Genomic DNA, 22,480 nt, shown 5'->3' on the forward strand with positions numbered 1-22,480 from the left:
AATCCAGCTAGCTGACAAGTTTATTTCTGCCATGTCTCTAACACAGCAAAACCCATCATGGTTCCCTTTGGTTTACAGCTGTAGGTGGGAAACCCAAGTGGATTTTACTCCCAATGGAAGATCACACACAATTTGTGGTAAGATACTGCTCTGCATTGTATTATACTGGTTACTGTGACAAGGATTTGAATTTGTTCTTAAAAGCATGCAAAACTACAATTTTTCCAGAAGCTCCCTCCCTGCAGTTTTAAATATAATCATAAAGTTCTTGATCAGATGTGTTAATGCTTTCAGGACATCAGTCAACAGCAGTGCTTTCAGTGCACACGATTAATGCTGTCTGTACTAATATCATTAAGGGCTAACTTGAGAGATGTATATATCATTAATTAGTTAACTGCTGATAATGGCAGCCTCTCAGTTGCTCTTGTAACATCACATGAATGTACTAAAACTCTGCATAACCACTGGGTTTTAGTAATGGATTTATAGAGAACAAGATAAAATTTCAGGATATGCTCTTTACCAAGGGTGATGAGGGGCAGTCAACATGGCTTCACCAGGGGGAAATCATGTTTGACCAATCTCTTAGCCTTTTATGAGGAAATAACACGGTGGATGGATGATGGCAGAGCGGTGGATGTGGTCTACCTTGACTTCAGCAAAGCATTTGACACAGTCTCCCACAGCTTCCTCACAGCTAAATTGAGGAAGTGTGGACTGGATGATCAGGTAGTGAGGTGGACTGCGAACTGGCTGAAGGAGAGAAGCCAGAGAGTTGTAGTCTATGGGGCTGAGTCTAGTTGGAGGCCTGTAACTAGTGGAGTGCCTCAAGGGTCAGTACTGGGACCGGTATTATTTAATATATTCATCAACGATTTAGATGAGGGAATTGAGTGTACTATCAGCAAGTTTGCTGATGACACTAAGCTGGGAGGAGTGGCTGACATGCCAGAAGGCTGTGCTGCCATCCAGAGAGACCTGGACAGGCTGGAGAGTTGGGCAGGGAATAACTGGATGAAATATAACAAGGGGAAGTGTAGAGTCCTGCATCTGGGCAAGAACAACCCCAGGTTCCAGTATAGGTTGGGAAGCGACCTGTTAGAGAGCAGCATAGGGGAGAGGGACCTGGGGGTCCTAGTGGACGACAGGATGACCATGAGCCAACACTGTGCCCTTGTGGCTAAGAAGGCCAATGGCATCCTGGGGTGTATTAGAAGGGCGGTGGTTAGTAGGTCGAGAGAGGTCCTCCTTCCCCTCTACTCTGCCCTGGTGAGACCCCATCTGGAATATTGTGTCCAGTTCTGGGCCCCTCAGTTCAAGAAGGACAGGGAGCTGCTGGAGAGAGTCCAGCGCAGGGCAACAAAGATGATTAAGGGAGTGGAGCATCTCCCTTATGAGGAAAGACTGAGGGAGCTGGGTCTCTATAGTTTGGAGGAGACTGAGGGGTGACCTTATAAGTGTCTATAAATATATAAAGGGGGAGTGTCACGAGGATGGAGCCAGGCTCTACTCTGTGGCAAACAGTGATAGGACAAGGGGTAATGGGTACAAACTGGAACACAAGAGGTTCCACTTAAACTTGAGAAGAAACTTCTTCTCAGTGAGGGTGACGGAACACTGGAACAGGCTGCCCAGGGAGGTTGTGGAGTCTCCTTCCCTGGAGACATTCAAAACCCGTCTGGACACATTCCTGTGTAACATTATCTAGGTGTTCCTGCTCCGGCAGGGGGATTGGACTAGATGATCTTTCAAGGTCCCTTCCAATCTCTAACATACTGTGATACTGTGATACCCAATAACAACTGAGGTGTCTCACAGGTACATACTCATGACCTACCTGGTTTTTGTGATCATGTATTAACACAATCAGCTTCCTCTATCCCTATAAAGGCCAGAAATTCAATTATTCTCAAATACCCTTTTATAAAGACTGCATTTTTCTTTCCTCCTAGTGACCATCACTGCAGGACTGGCAAGAAGTTCTCTTGGGAATCAATGCACAGTTCTTCCAGCCCAACATCTGTGACCAGCTGCAGTACTATTAACTAACAACCCAAAGCCAGCTCCCAAACTCACATTTCTCATTTGGTAAGGCAAGTTATCAGTGATACACTGGGGCCTCAGTGATTAATCTATAGGAGAATATAGCACTGATTTCATGACAGCTGGTGAATATTCAGGGTTTGGGGTTGTTTTTTTGTTTGGCTTTTTGTCGAGATGTATCTGCTTGAGCTAGCATCAAATACAGCTATGAAAAGCTGTCAGGAAGTCCTTTTGCATAACCTGCATAACGCTGGATCAATGCTGCCTCTATACTATTTATGGAGAATTTTAAAAGACACGGTCATCTCTGAAAAAATGGAAAGCCTGAGTCAGCAGTTCTGCTCCAAGTTACCTTTTTTCTCCATTCGTTTCATATCCATCAGCTTCTCCACGTTGTTGGGATCGTTCAGCCACAGCTGCATGCGGACAAAGGGTTCCCGTCCCTTCAAACTCAGCTTGTGCCAGGGCTTCGGGCGAGCCAGAAGGTCTGAGACAGAGCCTTGTGTTAGCCCTAGGATTGTCTCCCCAAACAAACGCTGACCTAATATGAGATTGAAAATCGCATGAATTCATTCAGCTGAGAGACGAGGCTCGCTTCATAGTTATAAAGACAGAACACGTCTACGAGATCATTCATCAATTATTCTTACTTCAGAACTGCTTGAAAACCCAAGAGAAACATTTAGAAGAATAAAAGCTCTGCCCCCCACTAAATGTGTAAATATTGAGCTTTAGTTAAATCCTTAGGATCTGACTGTGGCAAAGGGGGGAGCTCAACACATCTGGGGAGTGGGACCTTACAGGGAAACAGTGTGCAAAAAATACAATGAATGAGATTAAAAATAAACTGAACTTTTAGCTAGGCAGGCAACTAGTGAGAGCAGTGAGGCTACTTAGCTCTTATGCAGGAGGGTAGTGCAACAGCTTCATCCCAACAGTGCAGTCCAAACATTTCAAGCAATCAAGACCAATGCACCCCCCTGCATTCAGCAATGGTCATATAAGTGTCCTCCAAGGCACATGTACATATTTTGTGTTGTACTATCTGTGGTGTTCTAACTGTGTCTTACCAGCTACAGATAACCACATTTTACAATGTAACAGCTTTTTTTTTTACAGCTTCTACAGTACTTCCAGTTAAGAATACTTGATTTTAATTCTCCTTCTAAATGTTATCATCTAGCACGGCAAGAACTGCATATGTTTTTCAATGTACAACATTTGTATGCGCATTGGTAACACTAGTTTTACATGGTTAAGCTCTAACTTACCAAAGACTGTGGAAAATGCCTGTGCAGCCCAAACCCTGCCATACAGCTGCTTTTCTAAACCCCTTCACTTCAGTTTTCTTCCTAAGCTGAACTACTTTGTACACGACAGTTTTTGTTACAAGATGGAGCCTGAAGTCATCCAAGTCACCGCCTGTGATTCCTGATAGAAGCACAGCTATCATGTATTTTCAAGGTAACACAAAGATCTCTCCATACTGACCAGGTTTAGGCCTCAGGGTCTTGTGTCTGATCGGTAGCTCCTGAATGCCCACACTAACACACAGCAGAATGCTTTTTCTTCACTGCCTAGCGAGGCCAGCACCTCTTACCCAGTGGCAACAAATAAGATCCCTAAGGGACAATGTGGATACGTGGGGACTTGTGCTCCTACAGCGGTACAGGACACTCCCACACTAACAAAAGCACCATCAGCTCTTGCCAGATCCTGACAAAACAGGTCATGGAAAATACCTGCTCTATAGACCCACCCCCCTGTGCTTAACTCCATGGATCTCCTCCTCCTCTTTAAAGAAACATCCCAAGGCTTTTGCCCTGGTGATTTTTTTTCACCTGTATGGAGAAAGGAGGGAATGTGGGAGCAGCCAGAAGCTGCAGAATGTCCATGCAGATGCAACGGGCAGGTGGGTCTGCAGAGCTTTTGGAGGAAGCAGCTGAGACAATGAAACGCAGAAAGGGGAAACAAAGGGCTAATGTGACACAGTCTGCTACTAAACCCTAAACTAACCCTGGAAATGGTTCTCAGAGACTGAACAGAAACCTGAAGTCAGAATTCACTTAAGTTCCTAAGTAATAAGTGATTTTCCACTACCCTCAACATCAGGAAAATCAGACAAAAGAATTAATTCAGAGCCAATTTTCGATCATGCGTATTGCAGAGTTAACCTACTCCCTGTTTGTTCTGAAAAACACCAGTAAGGCCTCATCCATTTACCTTTAAACCTGCCAGCTATTAGCAAGATAAGACAGCTACCTTAAAAATCTTTTCATGTGCCTTCCTAAATAACTTCCCTTTAATGTTTCTAACAGTTTCTAACCCCAGGCTGGGCTCTGGCTGCAGCGCGATGAGCTCCGACAGCCGCTGTGCAGTGCCAGGGTGCCCACTGCGACTGCCCATGTGGCTGCCCAGTAAAACAGAGCAAAGAACTGATCCAAGTCAAACCAACTTACTGAGAATAAAAGGGCCTCTTTTGACTCAGACCAACTGCTCTGGTTTGCTGTGTGGCCACATGAGCAGGAATATAAGCACAGATTTGCTGCTGAAGGAAATGAACTTCAGACTACAGCCTAAACATCAAAAATGCGTACTTGGAAGGAGGTAATGATCATGTTCTCTAGGTGTTAAGAGCAAAGCTAAAGGTGTCATTATTGTATCTCAGGATATGGCAGGACAGGATGAAGCACCTGAATCACTCTGAAGGTAATGGGGAACGTGTCAGAAACCATTCTCAGGAGGTAGCAGGTATATCACACTCCATCTTCATCAGAGCGCTATTAATAACTGGAATATTTTTAAGCATAGATTTCCTAAAACTCCTGCTAATTTTCCCCATCTTTCACCCTAATACCCTTCATAACTGTTCCCACTGATGTAACTCCTCATGGATAAACCCTCTTTATGGTAAATTATGCTGGTTTCATGGTTAGTCCTGTCCCTTTCTGCTAAATCCCCATCACTGCAATCCTTCCATAGCTCACTGCATTTGCTTTCCTCTCCAAGTTACATGTTACCCAGCAGGGAATCACTGGTAATACTATGACATTTGGGATGAGGAATACCAGCAACATCTCGGCATTAACACTGTCACCAAATGGTGATTGTTGAATCAATGTTAAAAGGCATGGGAGGAGAGACCCACCAAACACATCGTGAATGGTTTTTGCACAACCATGGTCTTTACTGGCTGGTGTTACTGGAACAACTGAGCCACCACCAGTTGCCTAGGCCAGGTTCACAAGGCCCTGTGGCCTAAGAGAGAGAAACCTGTGCACCGAGACAATCTGGTGCACTAGCACACTGAGGGCGCAAAAGGAGACATTGAAACTGGTTCCACACCTAATGCAGAGTTTGGGGCACATTTCCTGGCTCTTCTGCTGCTTTTTAGGCTTGTCAGCCACACTGTAGGAAAACAAAAATCATGGGAAATAAAAAAGACTAAGTAAAAATGGCATCAAAGCAAAGGTCAACAAAAATACTTTTACAAACCTCTCTGGAGCACCAGAGCAGGTACAGCACTCAACAGCATTTTGCCCAAAATCTAGGGGCTTGAACCTGCAAACCCTTACCATGACCTGTGGCTTCATCTCTACGTTACCTCCACTGACCAAGCAACCACAGTGTGCCCATGCAAACGCTCACAAGCAAGTAATTCTGCGGGGTTCAGTGGAACACCATTTCATCAGGGTATGCCCATGATCAGGGACATTTTCTTCCTAAATTATGTTAAATGAGAATTTGCAACCTCCTCCATCCCAGTGTTCTTCCCCTTAAAAACATATCTGACAGTATTCTGTGCCTAGCTGAAAAAAGCTTCCTTATGTACTCAAATAAAGCAGTTTTTACTTATACAGTTGTAACAGTTCACTTGATATGGATGAAGTTCTTCTCATATAAGGATCACCAGCAGTCTAAACCTGAACTTATCTTTCTGGTCCCATCTCTAGTCACTGGAGAGCAACTGGTTATCTCTGGAGAGTACCAAACATCTGGTTTGGACATCTAAACACAAGTGAAGTGAAGCCCATGCTAAGCCCCAGAAGCATGTACAGCTAACACTGGGGCAGCCTTACTGGCTTCCCACTAGAGACTTCAATGGATTCCCAAAGCTTTCCAAAGCCTTGCGAGGGAAGCAAGTGTTAAACCCATATGAAGAACTAGTGATTTGGAGGCAGAGTGGCAGTATTAAGCCTGGATTTCCCATACTCAGATTAGGTTATTCCCTTTGACTATTCCAAATACACAGTCATGTCAACATTACACTTAATTTGACACCCAAAACCTCATCTGTAAACAAAAGCAGCCTTAGGTTTGCACATCTCAAAGCCAAATAACTGAATGGCCCCATGTACTTCTCTACAGGTTCACCTAAACCTCAACTGAGTCTGAATTCACCCTACTAGCTCTACAGGTACACTACATTTTTGCTTGTGATGCATCTCCCTCCTCTCTGATCACGCTGGACTCCTCTAACGCAGCTGTGCCTAAAATGTAGTGGCCTTCCATCTATAAGCATGGGGAAAACAGCATTTCTGAAGGGGACATCTCCCTGTCTTTGGGGTTCTGGTCTTCTTGATGGCCTGCTGGACTGTATTCAGGTAGCTGGGAGCAGCATCCGGCTGGTGAGCCAGAAGCAGAGGTTAAGAGGAGCAGGGGTATGATGATGTTTTAAATACAGTGTGACAATCTGCAAGGATTTTTCTACCAGTTTGAAAAGAAAAAGAATATAAAAAGATCTTTTTAACAGGTTAAAGCTTAGGCCAGAGTCTAACCCAAGTATTCTTGTGAACATCTACTGAAATGCAGCTTAAAAATAAAAGCATGAACACTCATTTTGGTCAAGAAATGAGAATAAAGTGATTTACCAAGATTGTTGTCCGTTAGCACTTCTTTGACCCTCTTTGTGATGCCATAGGTATCCAGCTCAGGGGACATAGCAACCAGTTCTTGAATGCTGAGTGCCGAGTGGCCCGACAGCGGCAGAGGTGTTGTAGATTGGGATTCAGAAGCAGGCGGCTCGCTGGATTCCTGGGATTTGCCATCCTTACTGGTCTCTATAGTGGGACAGGGCTGCTGTACCAATTCAGTCAGGCTCTTCACTGATTCACTGGAACTCATGGGAGATTCAGGAGCAGGACTGCAACTGGCAGAAGTCTTTGGAGTGCTTTCTGTAATTAAAAGAAGAAAAAAGCCCCCACTTTAGCATAATTGTAATGTTTTGATTGCGGGATATTTAACTTGCCTTCTCATTTATATTCTACCTCCTTAAAGAAATGCCTAAGTATGCAAAATACTACTTGTTATGACTTGGTTACTAAAAAGCCTCTTTTTAAAAACAGAATTATTTTCTAATTTTATCTTGAGTCATCTCTGCTTTCTCATACAGACAAGATGTACAAATACGAATAAAAATCAGGAGAAATTGAAGCAAAATAGTCCTGAAGTTTGCAAGAAATCTCCTTGCTCAGGAAATCTCAGAGTTCTGCTTTCCACAACATTTTTTTTTGTGTAAGGATGCTTTAAAATCTCCCATTTTTAGACTGGTTTAAGCCTCCTTCTGTGGCTTGTAAGAAAACTCACTCAGCTACTATTTTGTAGTGTCAATGAGGGATTTTCTACCAGTGAGACAACTTTGTAGCTGCAGAGCGCTACTGATTTCATTTTGTTTCTTATCACTCGCATCACATTTTTGCACTTCTCTTTGCCTAGAAATAACAAGATTAAAATGCAGTTTGTAATTATGGTGTATTAATTAACGTGTTTGAGAACCCAACATAAAGATAGCCAGTGGATCAGGAGACACCCAAATCTGTTATTGTGACACTCTGTTTAAAAGAAAGCTTTCTGAATCTGTTAATTTGCCAACAAAAATAGGCTCTGTACAAAATGTTGTTTCCCCCTAATAAATTCACAGTTATCTCTAATGGAACGGAGCTTATGCTGAAAATCCAGACATCTAAGGGCACAGTCTAAACATGTTTTCAAGTAACAACACGTAGACAATGTGGTTTAGAAGAACAATTCCCTTCCAAAGATAAAGAGCACATGCAATTTCTCCCCCATTTTTGTGGGCCTGCCTCCTCCTCCTCCCTGCTGTCTCACATCTCATTACTTGACACGGTTAATCGCACGTGTATCAGATTCATACATCAGTGGATTTGTCTCGAGCTCTCTGGAGGCAGCTTACAAGGCTCTCAACGGTACAGGATGAGGCCAGTCCCCATCAAAAACTTAGTCCCTCTAACAGAACTGTTTTCTGAGCATGGCAACACAGCTATAAGAGAGGCTCACTCTGCAGCATCAGCTCCTGTCACTAACAGCAAATTTCACTATTTCTCAAGTTTGTTTGTTATGGAGAGTATTGTCAAACCATTACAGCACATGCAGCTTGTGCAGCATGGAAGCATATCCCAAACACTAAAGGAAAATGCTACAGAAGTGGGGTCCACATGGAGCGGGGAGCATAGTGTAATTGTGTTGTTCAAGGTAACAGAAGCTTTCAAAGACGCTGCATTTTGGAGAGGTTTCCTGACACTCCTACATAAAGTTGCTTTCTCAAAGCAAGCAATTGGACTTTTTCCTTAGCGCTTTATGAGAGATGCAAAAGAGGCAGACATAAAAGGAAAGCAAGGTGCATATAAATCTTTAAGGTAATAGGGATCCTACAAATCTGATTTCTTCTCTCTGTTCACCCCAGGTCATCATGCAACTGAATACAAACCCCAGCAAATGTTATTTTTGTATCAGGAGCAGCAAAGGAATTGTACTGTAAATTTGCCCTGATTCACCCATGCGAGGGACCAATTTGGCAGATCATCCATCTTGTTCACTGTACACTGTCAGGGACGGCATGAATTCCCTCCATGATAAACAGATTTCTTCTCAGGTCTGTGTCCTTTAACCCACAGCAAGGTCAAAATTATGGCTGCCTAGCTAATAAACTGCACGGCACTCGTTCAAGTTCCCTCTAATTTTGTCCCTTGTGCCAGCTTATACAAATCTTACTGAATAACTAGAGCAGCTGCAAATTTCCTATACAATTCCTCATCCGTGCACTGCAAAGCACATGCACACACGGAGCGCAGGAAAAATCCAACCCCCCCCAAGCCCCCAACCACACAGGACTAAACAAAGCATTGCTGAATGCTGCTTTCTCCCTCTCCTTTCCCTGCCCAGCCTAATTATGTAAACAACAAAGGTAATCTCTGCTATCATCTATCACTAAAATGCTCTATGTTGTTCACATATTAGCTTATTTATTTTTTATATCACATATCAAGAGCTTACTTGCATTTCATTTTTCAGGCCAATCTGCTCCTTATTTACTCAAAAAGGTGGGATTATCTGACTCTAATTTTGGAAAGCAGTACAGATGACAAACTGCTTTTCTTCCCCCAACGCAACACAAGTGTACAGTGATTTCAGATGAGGCATTCTGCACATATACCCGAAATCACTCAAAATATGGTCCCCATTCATTTTCAGCATTGCTCCCTGATGCAAAAACGGTTTCAATACCACATAAATATTTGAGGAAAAGATCCATTATTTGGAAAAGTAAATTCAATAATCAAATAATGCAAACATTTCCTGGTAATCTACTTAAAAAATTAAATAGACATTTAGAGTGCAAGTGACTGCTGACAGAACAAAGGGGAAAATTGAATGTATTCACTGTTACAGATTTAACTGTCAATCCACAGCCATTTTGCATGGTTTATGAAATAATTTGTCTGTATTCATTTCTCTCAAGTTCCTCCCAGGACAAAGGAACAAATTCAGGACATCTGAAAAATACATATTAAGATTTCCAAAGTAGCAATTGAACATTTCCAATGAAAATAATTCACTGGAAGCTTAGTTCTTTAAAACGCTTTCTGCTTTTTTAACCCCAGACTGCACTGAAGAGCAGCACTAGCCTAAAAGCGATGCAGTTTCTTAAGAGGGAATAAGTGATGTTCAGTGAATGTTTACATGTTTGTATTTAGTGAGGAAGGGATTATTCTGTCAATACAAGCCTGAAACTGTATTACGGCTGGCTGTAGGACCTGCAAACCCCACAGCCATCATTTATTGATGGCATTGCTTTAATAAATTCCAGAGAAACTTTGCTATACCAAAGGGGTGTTTTGCTTTGCTTTCCAACAGCCTGTATGCAGTTGAAAACCTGAAGCAAAAGCCCCAGAATAAGGTGCTAGAAGTAAAGAGCTGGAAAGATCAAAAGCATCACCAGCAACAAGGTCATTGCAGAACCTGGGATTTTATTTAAGGTCTCAGGTAACCAAAGACATCAGCCATGCCCTGTGCTTTATAGAGGATGGGAGAAACAGGGTGTCCCCACACTAGCTTGGTGGGAAGACCATTAGGACCTAAGCTTTGATTATGACACAGTTCAACATGACAATTGTAAATGGCTGGGAAACAGGTGTATCTTTTGTGCACTTACAGGTTGATGTTGACAAACAGCATTAAAGATTCAAATAAATACATTTAAGTGATCCAAATCTTCTAACACTGCAGTCATGAAAGGGCAAAGGCACTACCATGCATTTCTTACGTTATTAATTCGAAATATACATCTGGGGTATAGGGAAGTTGAGGCACTTCCAACCAATTGTGATGTCTGCATAAATGAGCCAACAATCTGAAATACTGGGCCACTGCAACTGGCCTCCATTCATAGCTAAAACACAAAGACAACTGAAACACCAACACTGGCTATTTCACAGCTGATGGACATAGCTAGAGAGAGCCATGACTGTCCAGTGAAGGTGAGTATTCAAGTCTTTGAAGGCAAACAGATCTTCATAAAGACAAATACACTGGATGCAGTTTGCAAACACTGAAGAGACATACTTGGGACCACATCATTCCTGGCAGAACACCTGCTCCTTACTCAGGAAATTCTTCAGTTTTGTTTTTTTCTATTACAGTACTAGAACGGGATGCATAATCTGAAATGAGGGTATATAAATGGATGGAAACAAAGTCAACATTATACAAATACCTTCTATTTTCTTTTTAAAATACTATTTTCCCAATATAAAATTGCTGCTTGAACGACCATCTCACTGCAACAAAACCCCAAACCATCACAGCTTGCCCACCTCTACCCCTTACTAGTTAAGAAACTAAACAAACTTACAAACAATTCAGCATATAGGATGAGGGTCTGTCTGAGCATTTTACAAAACTCACTGAGAACCATAACAAATTGCCCTTGCCTTCATTTATATGAACACAGAAAATCTTTTGTGCTCTTGCACTCCTTAGCACAATGGATGAAGCTAAATGATGCTTTGGTCCCATCCATCCTCTCCACCTTCCCCATAGGTTCTATTACAACAGTGTCATGGAAATGTGAGGAAGGCTGAAAATAGAGTTTCCAGTCTCAGTTCATTGGTTATGGTGGTTTTCCTGAACTTAACATCAGCTTTTCTTACTCTTCTTCAATGACAAGACTTCCCACTCCCACAACGGGGTCAGGTCCCCAGTACTGGGTCCTGGATCCTGAATTGCTCAAACACTGCCTGTAGAACATTTTGGACTGTGATTATCCTAATGTCTCCTGCAAATTACCTGAAACCACTTTCCCCAACAGCATCAGCCTGACACATTCTTCTACAAGGTCTGATCATGTTTTGCCATTGTAACACGACAAAATCCCCGTAGGGTGTAACAAACCATGGGCTGCACTGGGGTCCCCCATTACAGCACAGCATCACCTGTTCAGTTGCAGGAGCTCAACAGTCAGAGACTTTCAATTATACTCTGCGAAACTGCACGGTACCAATCAAGAAGGACCATTTTTGTGATGTACAGGAACTCAAAGCAATCTGACTTTGCTCTCCATATGAAAGCAGTGGTATAGCTCAGATTCACAGCACTCTGGATGCTCCTTCTGAAGCTCAGGACACCTCAGATGCAAAGAATTAAGGTGACGCCTGCTACAACCTCCCTGGAAAATCACAGATGTCTACATGACACCAGTACCGGATGTATCCCTCTCAAAAGAGGTATCCAGATGACAGAGCAGTGTTGAGACATGGATACGGTTTCAGCAGTCCCAGAGGCATCCCGCTGCTGTCTGCCAGCATAGGCAGATTCCTCCAGTGGAATTGCCTGTATGCATTTCAAGAGCTGCAGGTCTGACACTTTTGCTCATACCCTACCTCAGCTCCTACGCCCATGGCAGCAAACTGACTTTACATCCAACTGTAACCAAAACTTCAGAGCAAAGGTCTGAACAATGGCATCTGAATCTGCAAACATCAAACACAAGCTCAAGGCACGGAGCCTCTCCTCCCAGCACACTCGCCTGTGTATAAAGAGCACTCTGCACTTTTGCAGCTCAGGAACCACTAGGAGAATAAACTGCCCAACTGCTGCTGCAAACACAAGCTTAGCTAATAAACTGCAAAAGGACTCCTGGGGAACGAGGTACCAAACACGGCATAGCTGGGGAAGACCAGGCAAAACACAGAAGGTATTCAGAGGCCTCTAAAAGGATTATGAAAAATATGATATTCTAAAGACAGCAGGCAGACAACAGCTGTCTAAAGTTCCAGAGCGAAGTGGATTGAAAAAGCAGATCCACTGTAATTTCCAGAGACAAATCTCTGTAGTTTATCTGATCCACTATTTAAATTTCAGTGCAGAGTCCTCTATCTGCAGTAATAATAACCTAAATTCCATTTAGTGTTCATTTGAGCAGTCAGGATAAAGTCATTTCTTATTATCTCCCCACTGTGTAAAAAACAGCTTGAAGGTAGGAAGTCAGCAAGCATTTTCACCAAAAAGTAATTATTGTAAGTGACATTTTTACTGCTGGCATGCCATAAGGCGAACTGCGCATTTGGAAGGACAAGTTGCTAAAACAAAATGACAGGGTACTCTGTGACATTCCAACAAGAACCCAAACATGATTTAACTGGCACTGGGTTTGATGCACCACTTTTTACAGTGTCCAAAGCTCAAGCTTCAGGTTGATGCCAAACTAGTCAAATTCCAAGTTCCTTTTCAAGGGGCAGAGAGAACTGCCATATCCTGTGCACAGTGGAGCAGGGAGGACACGGAGCATCCCACGCTCTGTGCACTCCTGTTATGGCAAATTAGTAGGGAAGATGAAAGCAGACAAACGTGGAGAAGAGATTTCTCAGCAACCTATTAAAAGAGCATTTGCTACTTCAGGGCCTGCATTTACCTCCTCGTGCAGATGAGTTAATGGACAACAACAGACCTGGCAGGTTGCCTGAGATCAAAGTGTCTCATGTCTTCCCCTGATAAAAAGGATGCCCATTCTATAAACCAAAACCTGGTGTATGCTGTGCTGAGAATCAGGACTTGATCACACAGCTCAACAACAGCCACATCCTCAGGACAACCACTTCATTCTGTTTCCTAGGGTCTGAAAATTTCAGGGAGATATTTTTCTCCTCTGCCCTCCTGTCTCATTTTACCTGTCTCAATGGATGTCTTTGCAAGAGCAAAGCACCCCAACAACTCTCCTGGCTAACGGAGGTGCAGTGCAAGCTTGAACTGTGGGATGTGATGGGCATTTGTGGAACAGCGCTGCAATGCATCCGTCTTCTGACTGATTGAGAGAAAATCCATGTGAAAGCTGAAGGCTTTCTCTCAGGTAGTGGTTTTGGTGAATTTACTTCAAGTGAGTGAACCTTGCCTTTCACAGTTTGTGGCTTATGAAAATATGATCTGCCCTACAGTTATAAACTCCCACAGTTCTATGTAGGGAGTATACAAACCTCCGTACAGCGCGCATACGCAACGAGGTGGAGTAGGTAGGTACGTGCAGTTACAGTTGCAAGCACTTGCTATTGTACTGACTCTAAGATTTCCATTCTGACCGTGGAGATTTTGTTTGTTTGTTTGTTTCACAAATGCTGGAACTTTGGGGATAATGTTATTTTGGGTCTTGGCTCAGAGGGAAATTTTATGTGGATGAGGGGAGGGATCAAGAGAAAACCCCTTTAGGAAAGCATGCAGATGTATGCGTATCTGCACTGAACGGGGAGGAAACCAGCTTTGGTTAACTCCGAAATTACTAGGGCAGTACTAAAAATAAAGGTCCCCACACTGCATAGAGCACATAAAACTACCTGGATGATCAGAGTGAATGTTAGAAGTACTTGAAAAAAACTGCTTCTGAGCATTGATAAAGGCTTAAAGGTATCGCTGCAATTTTTATGTGGCATTTTCAATAGGGATGTTAGCTTGGCACTTGTATTAAAACACGTGTTTTCAGCCATTCTAGAAACCAGAAAGAGCTGGGAGAAATCCGATGAAGTTCAGAAAAGAGCAAGTAAGATGTGAGGTGATGATAGACTCGTGAGGAGAGATTTAGAGCTGGACATTTAAAAGTACTTACAGAAGTTGGGCAATCAATTCTGTTTCCAACGAACGCGCAACTACAAATGCCTCAGACAGCCTTGGAAATCCCACTGTGGCCAAACCTACGTTAAGACTCCGACTCCTCACAACCAAAAGCTGGCATGAGAGCAGTTTAAGGTGTTCCTGTGCTGGCTCCATCCTTTACCTCCATTTTTGCCTGACCCTGAAATATAATGCTGTCCCCACATAGTTGGGGGAACCAAACCTGTGACCCAGATCTGAAAAGCAGCTGCCCACTGCCACACACCTGCAATGCATACAGATGAAAGGGATTCTGAGCAGGAACCTGGATCTCTTTCCTGATCTCATCTGCAGTCAAGCCCATCAGCAAAAGGATGGTCTTTTGTGCCAGTCTCCGTGTTAGGAATAACAAGGAAAGTCCTAGTGCAGCCTTGTGAGTTTAATGTTGCTTGTGGACCAACAACAGAAGAACACCCTGTGCCCAGGGCCATCCAACCAACTTTACAACCGAGCAGAAACATGTCTAGCTGCTGTGTTATGTATGCCTGCTCTGGATAGGATGCAGTGTTTAGCTCACAACTTTGACAGGGTCAGAACTGCCTTCCTGCGCATGCCTCTTAAAAAGCTTTCAGCAGATGGAGTGTGGCAGTGCCATCACTTGGTTCTCACCCTTTTATGGCTGCTCCAGGAAGGCACCACTGGAAGTCCTGGCTGGTGAACCCTCGCAGCTCTTCACACACACCTCTTGAGCCCACACAAGTGCTTTATAGCTCTCTGAGAGGTGTGTTGTGCTCCAGTAATGCAAAAGACCTCAACAGCTGTAAAGTTTTGTTCTGCACACCGCATGCACCACATGCACCCAGATGTGGAGAGGCAAATCCAGGTAATCATACAGGAGGCCTGGCTAAGCAATGTCGCAGAGCTGGACAACTGTAAGGCTGCATAAACTCAAACCATCAGACTTAGAATCATAGAATGATTCTTTTTTCATAGACACTTCTACTGAGTTAGGAGGACTCTGCTGCTGGGCTGTCCGCTACAACGGTGAGGATGAGAAGATCACTGTGAAGGCAGTCTGAACATCCAGGATATCCAGAACCTTGTGCAGAAAGATATGACTGGAGTTAATCAATTAAAATGAGAAGTTTCACTGAGATCTATCAGACTTTGGAACAGACACACCAACTCCTGACACAACCACACCACCTGATGAAAACTCTCAAATAGGAGGCACTTTGGAAATGGCCTACAGGGAAGCATGAGGTCTCTACACAGCCATGATGTTAAGTGCTATTCTACAACGAATGAAGGGGAAAAGAAAGGAACTTGAGAATATTTTTAGCTGGATGTAGGCACACAATCAGAAACATCAGAGCAATGCTCTGGTCACGCCAACAGCCCTGAATCCTTTCCCAGTCCCACTGGCCAAAAGTGGATCTCTATGGAACAGGTAAAGACCACAACAAGCACATAGGGAGAATCTCCTCAAACGCCTACCTGCTCCCACAGAGCTTCTTGACCCAAGAAAGTGCTAAATGAGAAATCTATGGTTTTTACATATCATCTTTAAAGAATTAAAGAACCCTTTCTAAGAAGCTATCAGATTTTAAATCAGGTGATTAATGGCAAAATCACAGCTGCTTTGAAAGGCTTTGCTCTACCCTGCAAATCTTTATGTAGTATTGAGATTTTTCTCTGTTTCTGTTACTTAAGTCAGAAGTCAGTATTTAGAAATAAGTGCTAGAAAATATTTTCAATAACCTTTTTACTAAACCAGCTTGTGTGCAAAAGCTTTATTAAGGATTTTCTGACTGTTAAAACAAATATGTCGAGAAAGCAATCAATCAAGATGCCACAACCCCACATAGTTATATTTTTAGTATAATCAAAATAAATGAGTGCACAATGCCTTTTGGGAAATGGAGTTAGAGCTTTTAGAGGTTCTGCTGCAGCTCATGGTGTCTTTGTTGACTTGCTGACCTTGTGATTAGAGACTAACTTTAACGCCTTACCATGTCTGTAATGGTTTATTGTCCTCCTCTGTTGTAAGCCTGAGTGTGAAGGTATTTCTACATCCCCCTTGGAGACTTTAACCTCTTGTCTGCTCCAGACAAGCGTATGAAGCAGAATGCATATGTGCAGTGTGCACTGCATTTAAACATACCTCCCCCGTTAAACAATGTGGACATTCATTTGTAATGGGCAGGATACACATGGGATGGATCCCAGGCTAATGACTGCCCTCCTTCCCAAGAGAGAAGACCCATCTAACAACGTGGTGGGTTGTTCTTCATCTCAGAAGCAAGCAGTTGAAGAAGAGTGACCCTGAGCATTGCTCTACTAAACGTAGTGCTCTTCAGGAGGAGTACTGGCTAAAGTACTGAAACAAAATGACATTTACATTGTATGCAACAATATTATAAAAGCTATTAAGGTACATTATTTTACACATCCTCATAATCTCTCCATACTGCTTTACTTAATTTGTGATAAAATTGTTGAGAAAGGGTACTTAATGTAGGACAGTCAGTAAAAGTAATTTATCATCTTCCCGCTTCGGTGCTCACGTTATCAGCGAACTCATTTTCTGCATTCATCATGCAATCAGCCTATTATTTGCATATTAATCAGGCAGTGGACCATGAAAGAGCCGCATCCCAGCCAAATGCTGCACTATCTCAGGAGGAACACTCAGTAATTATCATACATCAGTGTTATGATGTGGTAATTGATTATAACATCTTTCTGTTGCCCCTGGGGAGTCCCACTGCTAACCCAGCTTCAGGCATTCTGTGCAGATTTTTCTCTGAAAATTAGAGAAAACCATTGCTGTCCTTTTATTGTTTTTTTTTTAGCTTTACCATAGATGGCTCTGAGCATTTCCAAGTTACTTTCGCCTGTATTTAAATGACACCTTCATTAGGGAAAAAACACCTGCCTCAGATGAGGAAAAGGAAACACTCAGCAACCCAAACCCCCAGAACAAACCATTTGGGCTCTGTGTGTCCTCTCTTTCAAGGTCTGTTGGCTTTTTAGGTGGGGTGTTACTTACATAATAGCCTTCCCCATCGAACACAACAAAACATTGCAACTTCAATAGACAGTAATTGCAAAGTTCGCATAAAGGCAGTTAAGTTGCTTTATTTAGGTGCCAAATGAGAGGCTAATTTTGGTCCTCTCCTAAAGGACAAATGAAACATCTGCCAGTTCAAACTTGCACTATTTTTAGGACCCAAGTTCCAGAGGGGTAAAAGAGAGAAACAAACATAAACCACAACATAGTTACACTGCACTGATCTCCCACCTCCTATGTGTGTGCAAGAGAGGGGATGGAAGGGGCAGCTCCCATCTCCCACCTATCCCAAACTCCCTTTGGAGAGCACAGAGGAAAGGAGGGATGTCTCAGGAGCGGATACCAAAGGAGACCATCTCGTGTGGAACGACAGAGAAGGATGTTTTGGCTGGGCTACCTGTGAGGAGAGCTGTTGAGAACAAACAAGGACAATGTCACTCTTCGCAGCAGAGAATTGTCCTGGGATAGTCTCATCAGAGAGACCCCCAGCACTGACAGCAACACAGGGATATGTTGTCAAGCTGAGGTTTTGGCAGTAAATAGCATCAAACAGTGCCTGAATTATTCTGGGCAGCCATCATTTTTCAACGCCATTATAGGGCATTATAGACACAGCCAAAGAAACAAGTACCTCTTAAGTTGCTATCAGCAATATCTTTGACAAGTACAGATGTGAGACAAAGGAAGGGACCTTAAAGCTCACCCAGTTCCAACTCCCTGCCCCCTTCCACTAGAGCAGCTTGCTCCAAGCCCCTGTGTCCAACCTGGCCTTGAACACTGCCAGGGATGGGGCAGCCCCAGCTTCTCTGGGCACCCTGTGCCAGCGCCTCAGCACCCTCACAGGGAAAAACTGCCTGAGATCTAACACAAATTTACACTCTGTCAGCTTAAAGCCATGTACTACTTGGCCTATTTTACATTTCTTGCTGTCATTGTATTTTCTCCTTTCATTAGCTCTTTTTAATTGGATATTTTTTCTATTGTCACTTTTATTTAAACCTGATCTCAAACCCACTTTGTTTTGTTCCAATGCAAGTTGTGTTTCTCATCAGATGTAAATAATCACCGGATTCTTTCAGTTGCTGTTTCTCTGGATGGCTGCTGGCAAATTTAAAAACCTCCAATACCCACCAAATTAGGTGAGACAAAGTCATCAGTTTTTCTCACACCCTAATGCAAAGGGCAGGCTAGAAGGAAACGCAGAAGATTCTAATTTTCTGGTAATTTTCTGTTTTTTTTTTTGGGGGGGGAATGATTTGCTATCAAGTAATACATAACTCTGCAAACAGGATTTTGTTGTTAGGAGTCTAACAGGCTCTTTATCTTCCTGTTTTAGAGCTGCTTGGTGGAGACGACGGCTGCCTTGCAGCTCCATCCCCATTATAAGATGGGAATAACAACCCACACGTTTGGTACTAGCACACCTTTTTTCCTGTACTTTGGGAGGAAAATAGCCCATTATCTGTTCTTTGGATTGAAAGCAAGGTAGTTTTCATCCAGCGGAGGAGCATTTTGTTTTGTCATTTGCTAAGCAGTGGCTGGGCTGCTGTGGGGGACACCTGAGGGCACGATGGCTACTTCCATCGCACTGGTGCCAGCCACGCGGCCATGGGGGCTGGACACGCTGCCCCCTCCTTTCCCCACAAGCAACCAGAAGACCAGCGTGAGCTTCTGCCAGCTGCCAGAGCCTCCTATCACCAACAGAAACACACCCACTCCCTTCAGAGAAGAACCTTCCCAACCTCTTCTGCAGCTGCCAGCCCACAGGAGACAGATCCTGGCCATCACCCTGACTCCTGACCCCCCAGCACAACTGCCACAGCCTCGCTCGTGTTTCAGTGCTGCTCCAGTTATTTTTGCATTTGTCTTTCCAACGTATCAGCTCATCATTTTCCATCCAGCTCTTCTGTGCTTAGCAGCTGGCAGGAGAAGCCCCCCGTGCTGGGAAGCAGGGAGGGGAGGTAATGTGGGTCCCCGCCTCCGCAAAGGAGGCTGCACAACTCCAAATGTGCAAAAGGAGGGAAAACAAAATGCTGGTAACTAATGAAATGAAGAAAAAAGCAATAAAACAATGAAGAGTGGAATTTACACAGATCTAATATTCAATATTCCCCTAAACAAAGCCTGAAGAGAGTACAAGAAGTTACACATTCGGATTGATGCTGAAGCTGCAGGGGAAGCCCGTACTCACAAACTATATCCACTTTTCAGCAACTATTAAGCTTACTGGTACTCCTATAAGCTACCTGAGAAGCCCACCAGTAATAATGGTGAGGAAAGATTCTTTTGTCATACAGCTTAAAAAATATATTCCCTCATTAATTCTAACTTTTAAAAATGAAGACTTTGAGAATGAGGCATTAGCGTGCCTGGCTAAACACTCCAGCAGAGCTGTACATGAGCTCCTTGCATGGAGATCTTTCCCTGAACACTGAAGGGGAGTGTAAAGGACCCACATTCCCAAATTAACCACAGAAATAAAGCATAGCTGCAACCTGTCTGGGTAACTCCTCCAAAATGAGTACTATGAACCCATACCCACACTTCAGAGTGAATTAAATTTGTCTTCAGAATCCAGCCTGAGGCTCCTCTTTGCCATATTAATATGAGAAGAGTGTTGGTGCTTTGCCATTTTAAGTCAGCTGCAAGGGTTATCTGCCTAGAAAACAGTGTTTACTCTGTGATTATATATTTTATTTTAGCACTTTTAGACTACTGAAGCTATGACCACAATAAGGATGGAGTCATTTTCTGCAAGCTTAATCACTGGTTGGCTCAATGGACAGAAAACACAACTAAGGCAGAAATTTCTCTACAAATGCTATTTGCTAAGCATCACTGATGGACGAAGGACTATGGGCCATGCAAGACGGCCTGTGGAGGACAGAGCTAAGCAAGAGGCAAGAATGACCAGATGATGGCTAGCAATGATAGCCAACATTATGTTAAGAATGAACTTGAAACACTGACTTCACACTGCATTCCCAGGTCCCAGTAGGTTGCCTTGACGGCAATTCTCCCAGCTTTATTGATACCAGAAAGGCTGCCAGGAAGGTTTTCATGGTCCAAATGTCAGGGAAATGGCACAGAATATGATCACACACATCGCAGACAGACTACAACAGCTGCCCTTATGAGGAGCCAACTGATAGCCTATGGTTTGAAATCAAGACAGTCATGGCCAACTGCTCCAGAACTGCAATCTCAAGCCACACAGAAAGAATGTGGTGGAAGCTTCACCGATGTGCACCAGTGTCCTTCAGGGCTAGCATGAAGGTAACTGCTTGGCTGACTTGGTTGTTCAGCTCCAAACTTTCAACGTGCATTTGCACCCAGCACAAAAGGAAACAAGCTTCTTAACCAAAGACTCAAAAACTGGTCATTAAATGTAAACCATCTATGCAAGGAAGGTGCAGTCCAACTACTCTGCTATGAAAAGCACTTTGTGATCTCCCTTCTCTTCCATTTCACAGACTACATTAACCACAAACATCTCAGGTCATACAGCTGTATTAACCTGGAACACCAGCAAAGGACTGCAGAACAATCTCTCTCTCCTTTTTGATTCAACAATGAAAAATAGCTCAAATTGGAGAAGATCTGTCAGCATCACGGGACCGATGACTTGCATGATCTCAAGGTACTAAGGATTTGGCTCCCCAAATGTTAATCCCTGCTGTGCTCTGGACTCTGACGAACCATCTCAGACAGCTCTGCCCATCCAAAACAAAAGAGTACAATGAAACCATGATCCATGGAGCAATGAGGGGGTAAGAGCTTCTCCACTGCTACCAAGTGGCCAGTGAGCTCTTCCCATCAGCGCATCAGGATGGTAAACCTGAATATGGACTGCAAGCCTGAAATACACTCTCTTCCCACTCTGTTTCTCTCCAAACAGTCGAAGTGACAGCATCCTTCTGTTACTTGGTAAATGGGAAGATCTACTCAGTACACAGTTAACTACCTGCCTGCTCAGCAGATTCTGTACTGAAAAGATATTACAGGAATATGCATTACATAAATACAAATATAATGGATACGTGGGTTTGTCATCATTCCACACTATGGCTGTTAATATCCTAAATACAGTGAATCACAGACTGCATTCTGGTTATTTTTTTCAGATTTTCTTTCCCATGGGATGATAAGAGGTAATCTCCCTGTTGTTACAAATGTTTTATTTTAAAAAGAAAGCCTTTATGCACATTTTAGTTGATCTAAATACAGTAGATCTTGGGTTTTTAAATCACGAGATAATACGCAATTATCTCAAGCTAGATTCTGATTTTGAAACAAGCTCTAATTAGCTCCCCATTTTATGCTGCTATAATCCTTTCTTCAACTCCCATGAGTGTTACTATTGCTAAGCAGCATGAGGTTAGGAATGATGGATGATACCCAGAAAGGAAGACAAACAAAAGGGAAATTCAAAATCCCCTGAGATCACCCGCAGCTGTATCGGCAAATGAAGATTTCCACATTAGGTCATAAGACGACCCTTACAGAAACACAGACCAAAAAGGCACGTCTTTTTCCCACTGAGTATTTGCAAGTCTTTAATGTAGTATAGAGAGAGTGTATGTCCTTCACAGAGGATAAATACAAAAGTGAATACAAATTCAGCTTTCCTGGGAGCTGCTATGAAATCAACAGCAGCAAAACCTGAAACTTTGTCTTGAAGTCATACAGATGCTCAGTAAAGACTTAAGAACCCAGAATGAAACAGGCTGGTAAAAGCTACATACAGTACAAGCATTTAGAAATATACCCAAGCACAAAACCCATCTTCTGGCACATGGCTACTGGCCAAAGCCAACCCAGCTCTGATCAGCAGCAATGCAACTAAATAAGGGCCAAATTCATCACGAAAAAACGCTGATGCAGTTGGGTGACACTAATTCAACTTTTTGTTCCATGTGATTTGGTCCGTGCTTTTGATACATAAATCATTAAAAAGGCAGATTTACCCAAGGGCATTAGAGCAGT

At 43.1% G+C, this 22,480-nt stretch overlaps 1 protein-coding gene across 10 annotated transcripts in view; it reads right to left on the minus strand.

The window, feature by feature from the left end:
• The window catches only part of CUX1 (cut like homeobox 1), a 271,313-nt gene that overhangs the window by 39,201 nt on the left and 209,632 nt on the right, over positions 1-22,480 (minus strand). For 5 of the 10 annotated variants that reach the window (XM_062614919.1, XM_062614915.1, XM_062614913.1 and 2 more), the window contains 2 exons: positions 6,918-7,220; positions 2,399-2,587 (listed from right to left, as the gene is read on the minus strand). The exons of 1 other annotated variant lie outside the window; for it this stretch is intronic. In XM_062614919.1, coding sequence (XP_062470903.1) covers positions 2,399-2,587; positions 6,918-7,220 — 492 coding nt within the window. Of the gene's footprint in view, positions 1-2,398; positions 2,588-5,391; positions 5,455-6,917; positions 7,221-22,480 lie in introns of all 10 variants that reach the window. 4 more of the 10 variants (XM_062614914.1, XM_062614916.1, XM_062614912.1 and 1 more) reach the window with 1 other exon arrangement.

The sequence above is a fragment of the Pezoporus occidentalis genome, unplaced genomic scaffold (genome assembly GCF_034315485.1).
Source record: "Pezoporus occidentalis ecotype Australia unplaced genomic scaffold, CSIRO_AGI_Poc_V1 ctg179, whole genome shotgun sequence".
NCBI classification, from domain to species: domain Eukaryota; kingdom Metazoa; phylum Chordata; class Aves; order Psittaciformes; family Psittacidae; genus Pezoporus; species Pezoporus occidentalis.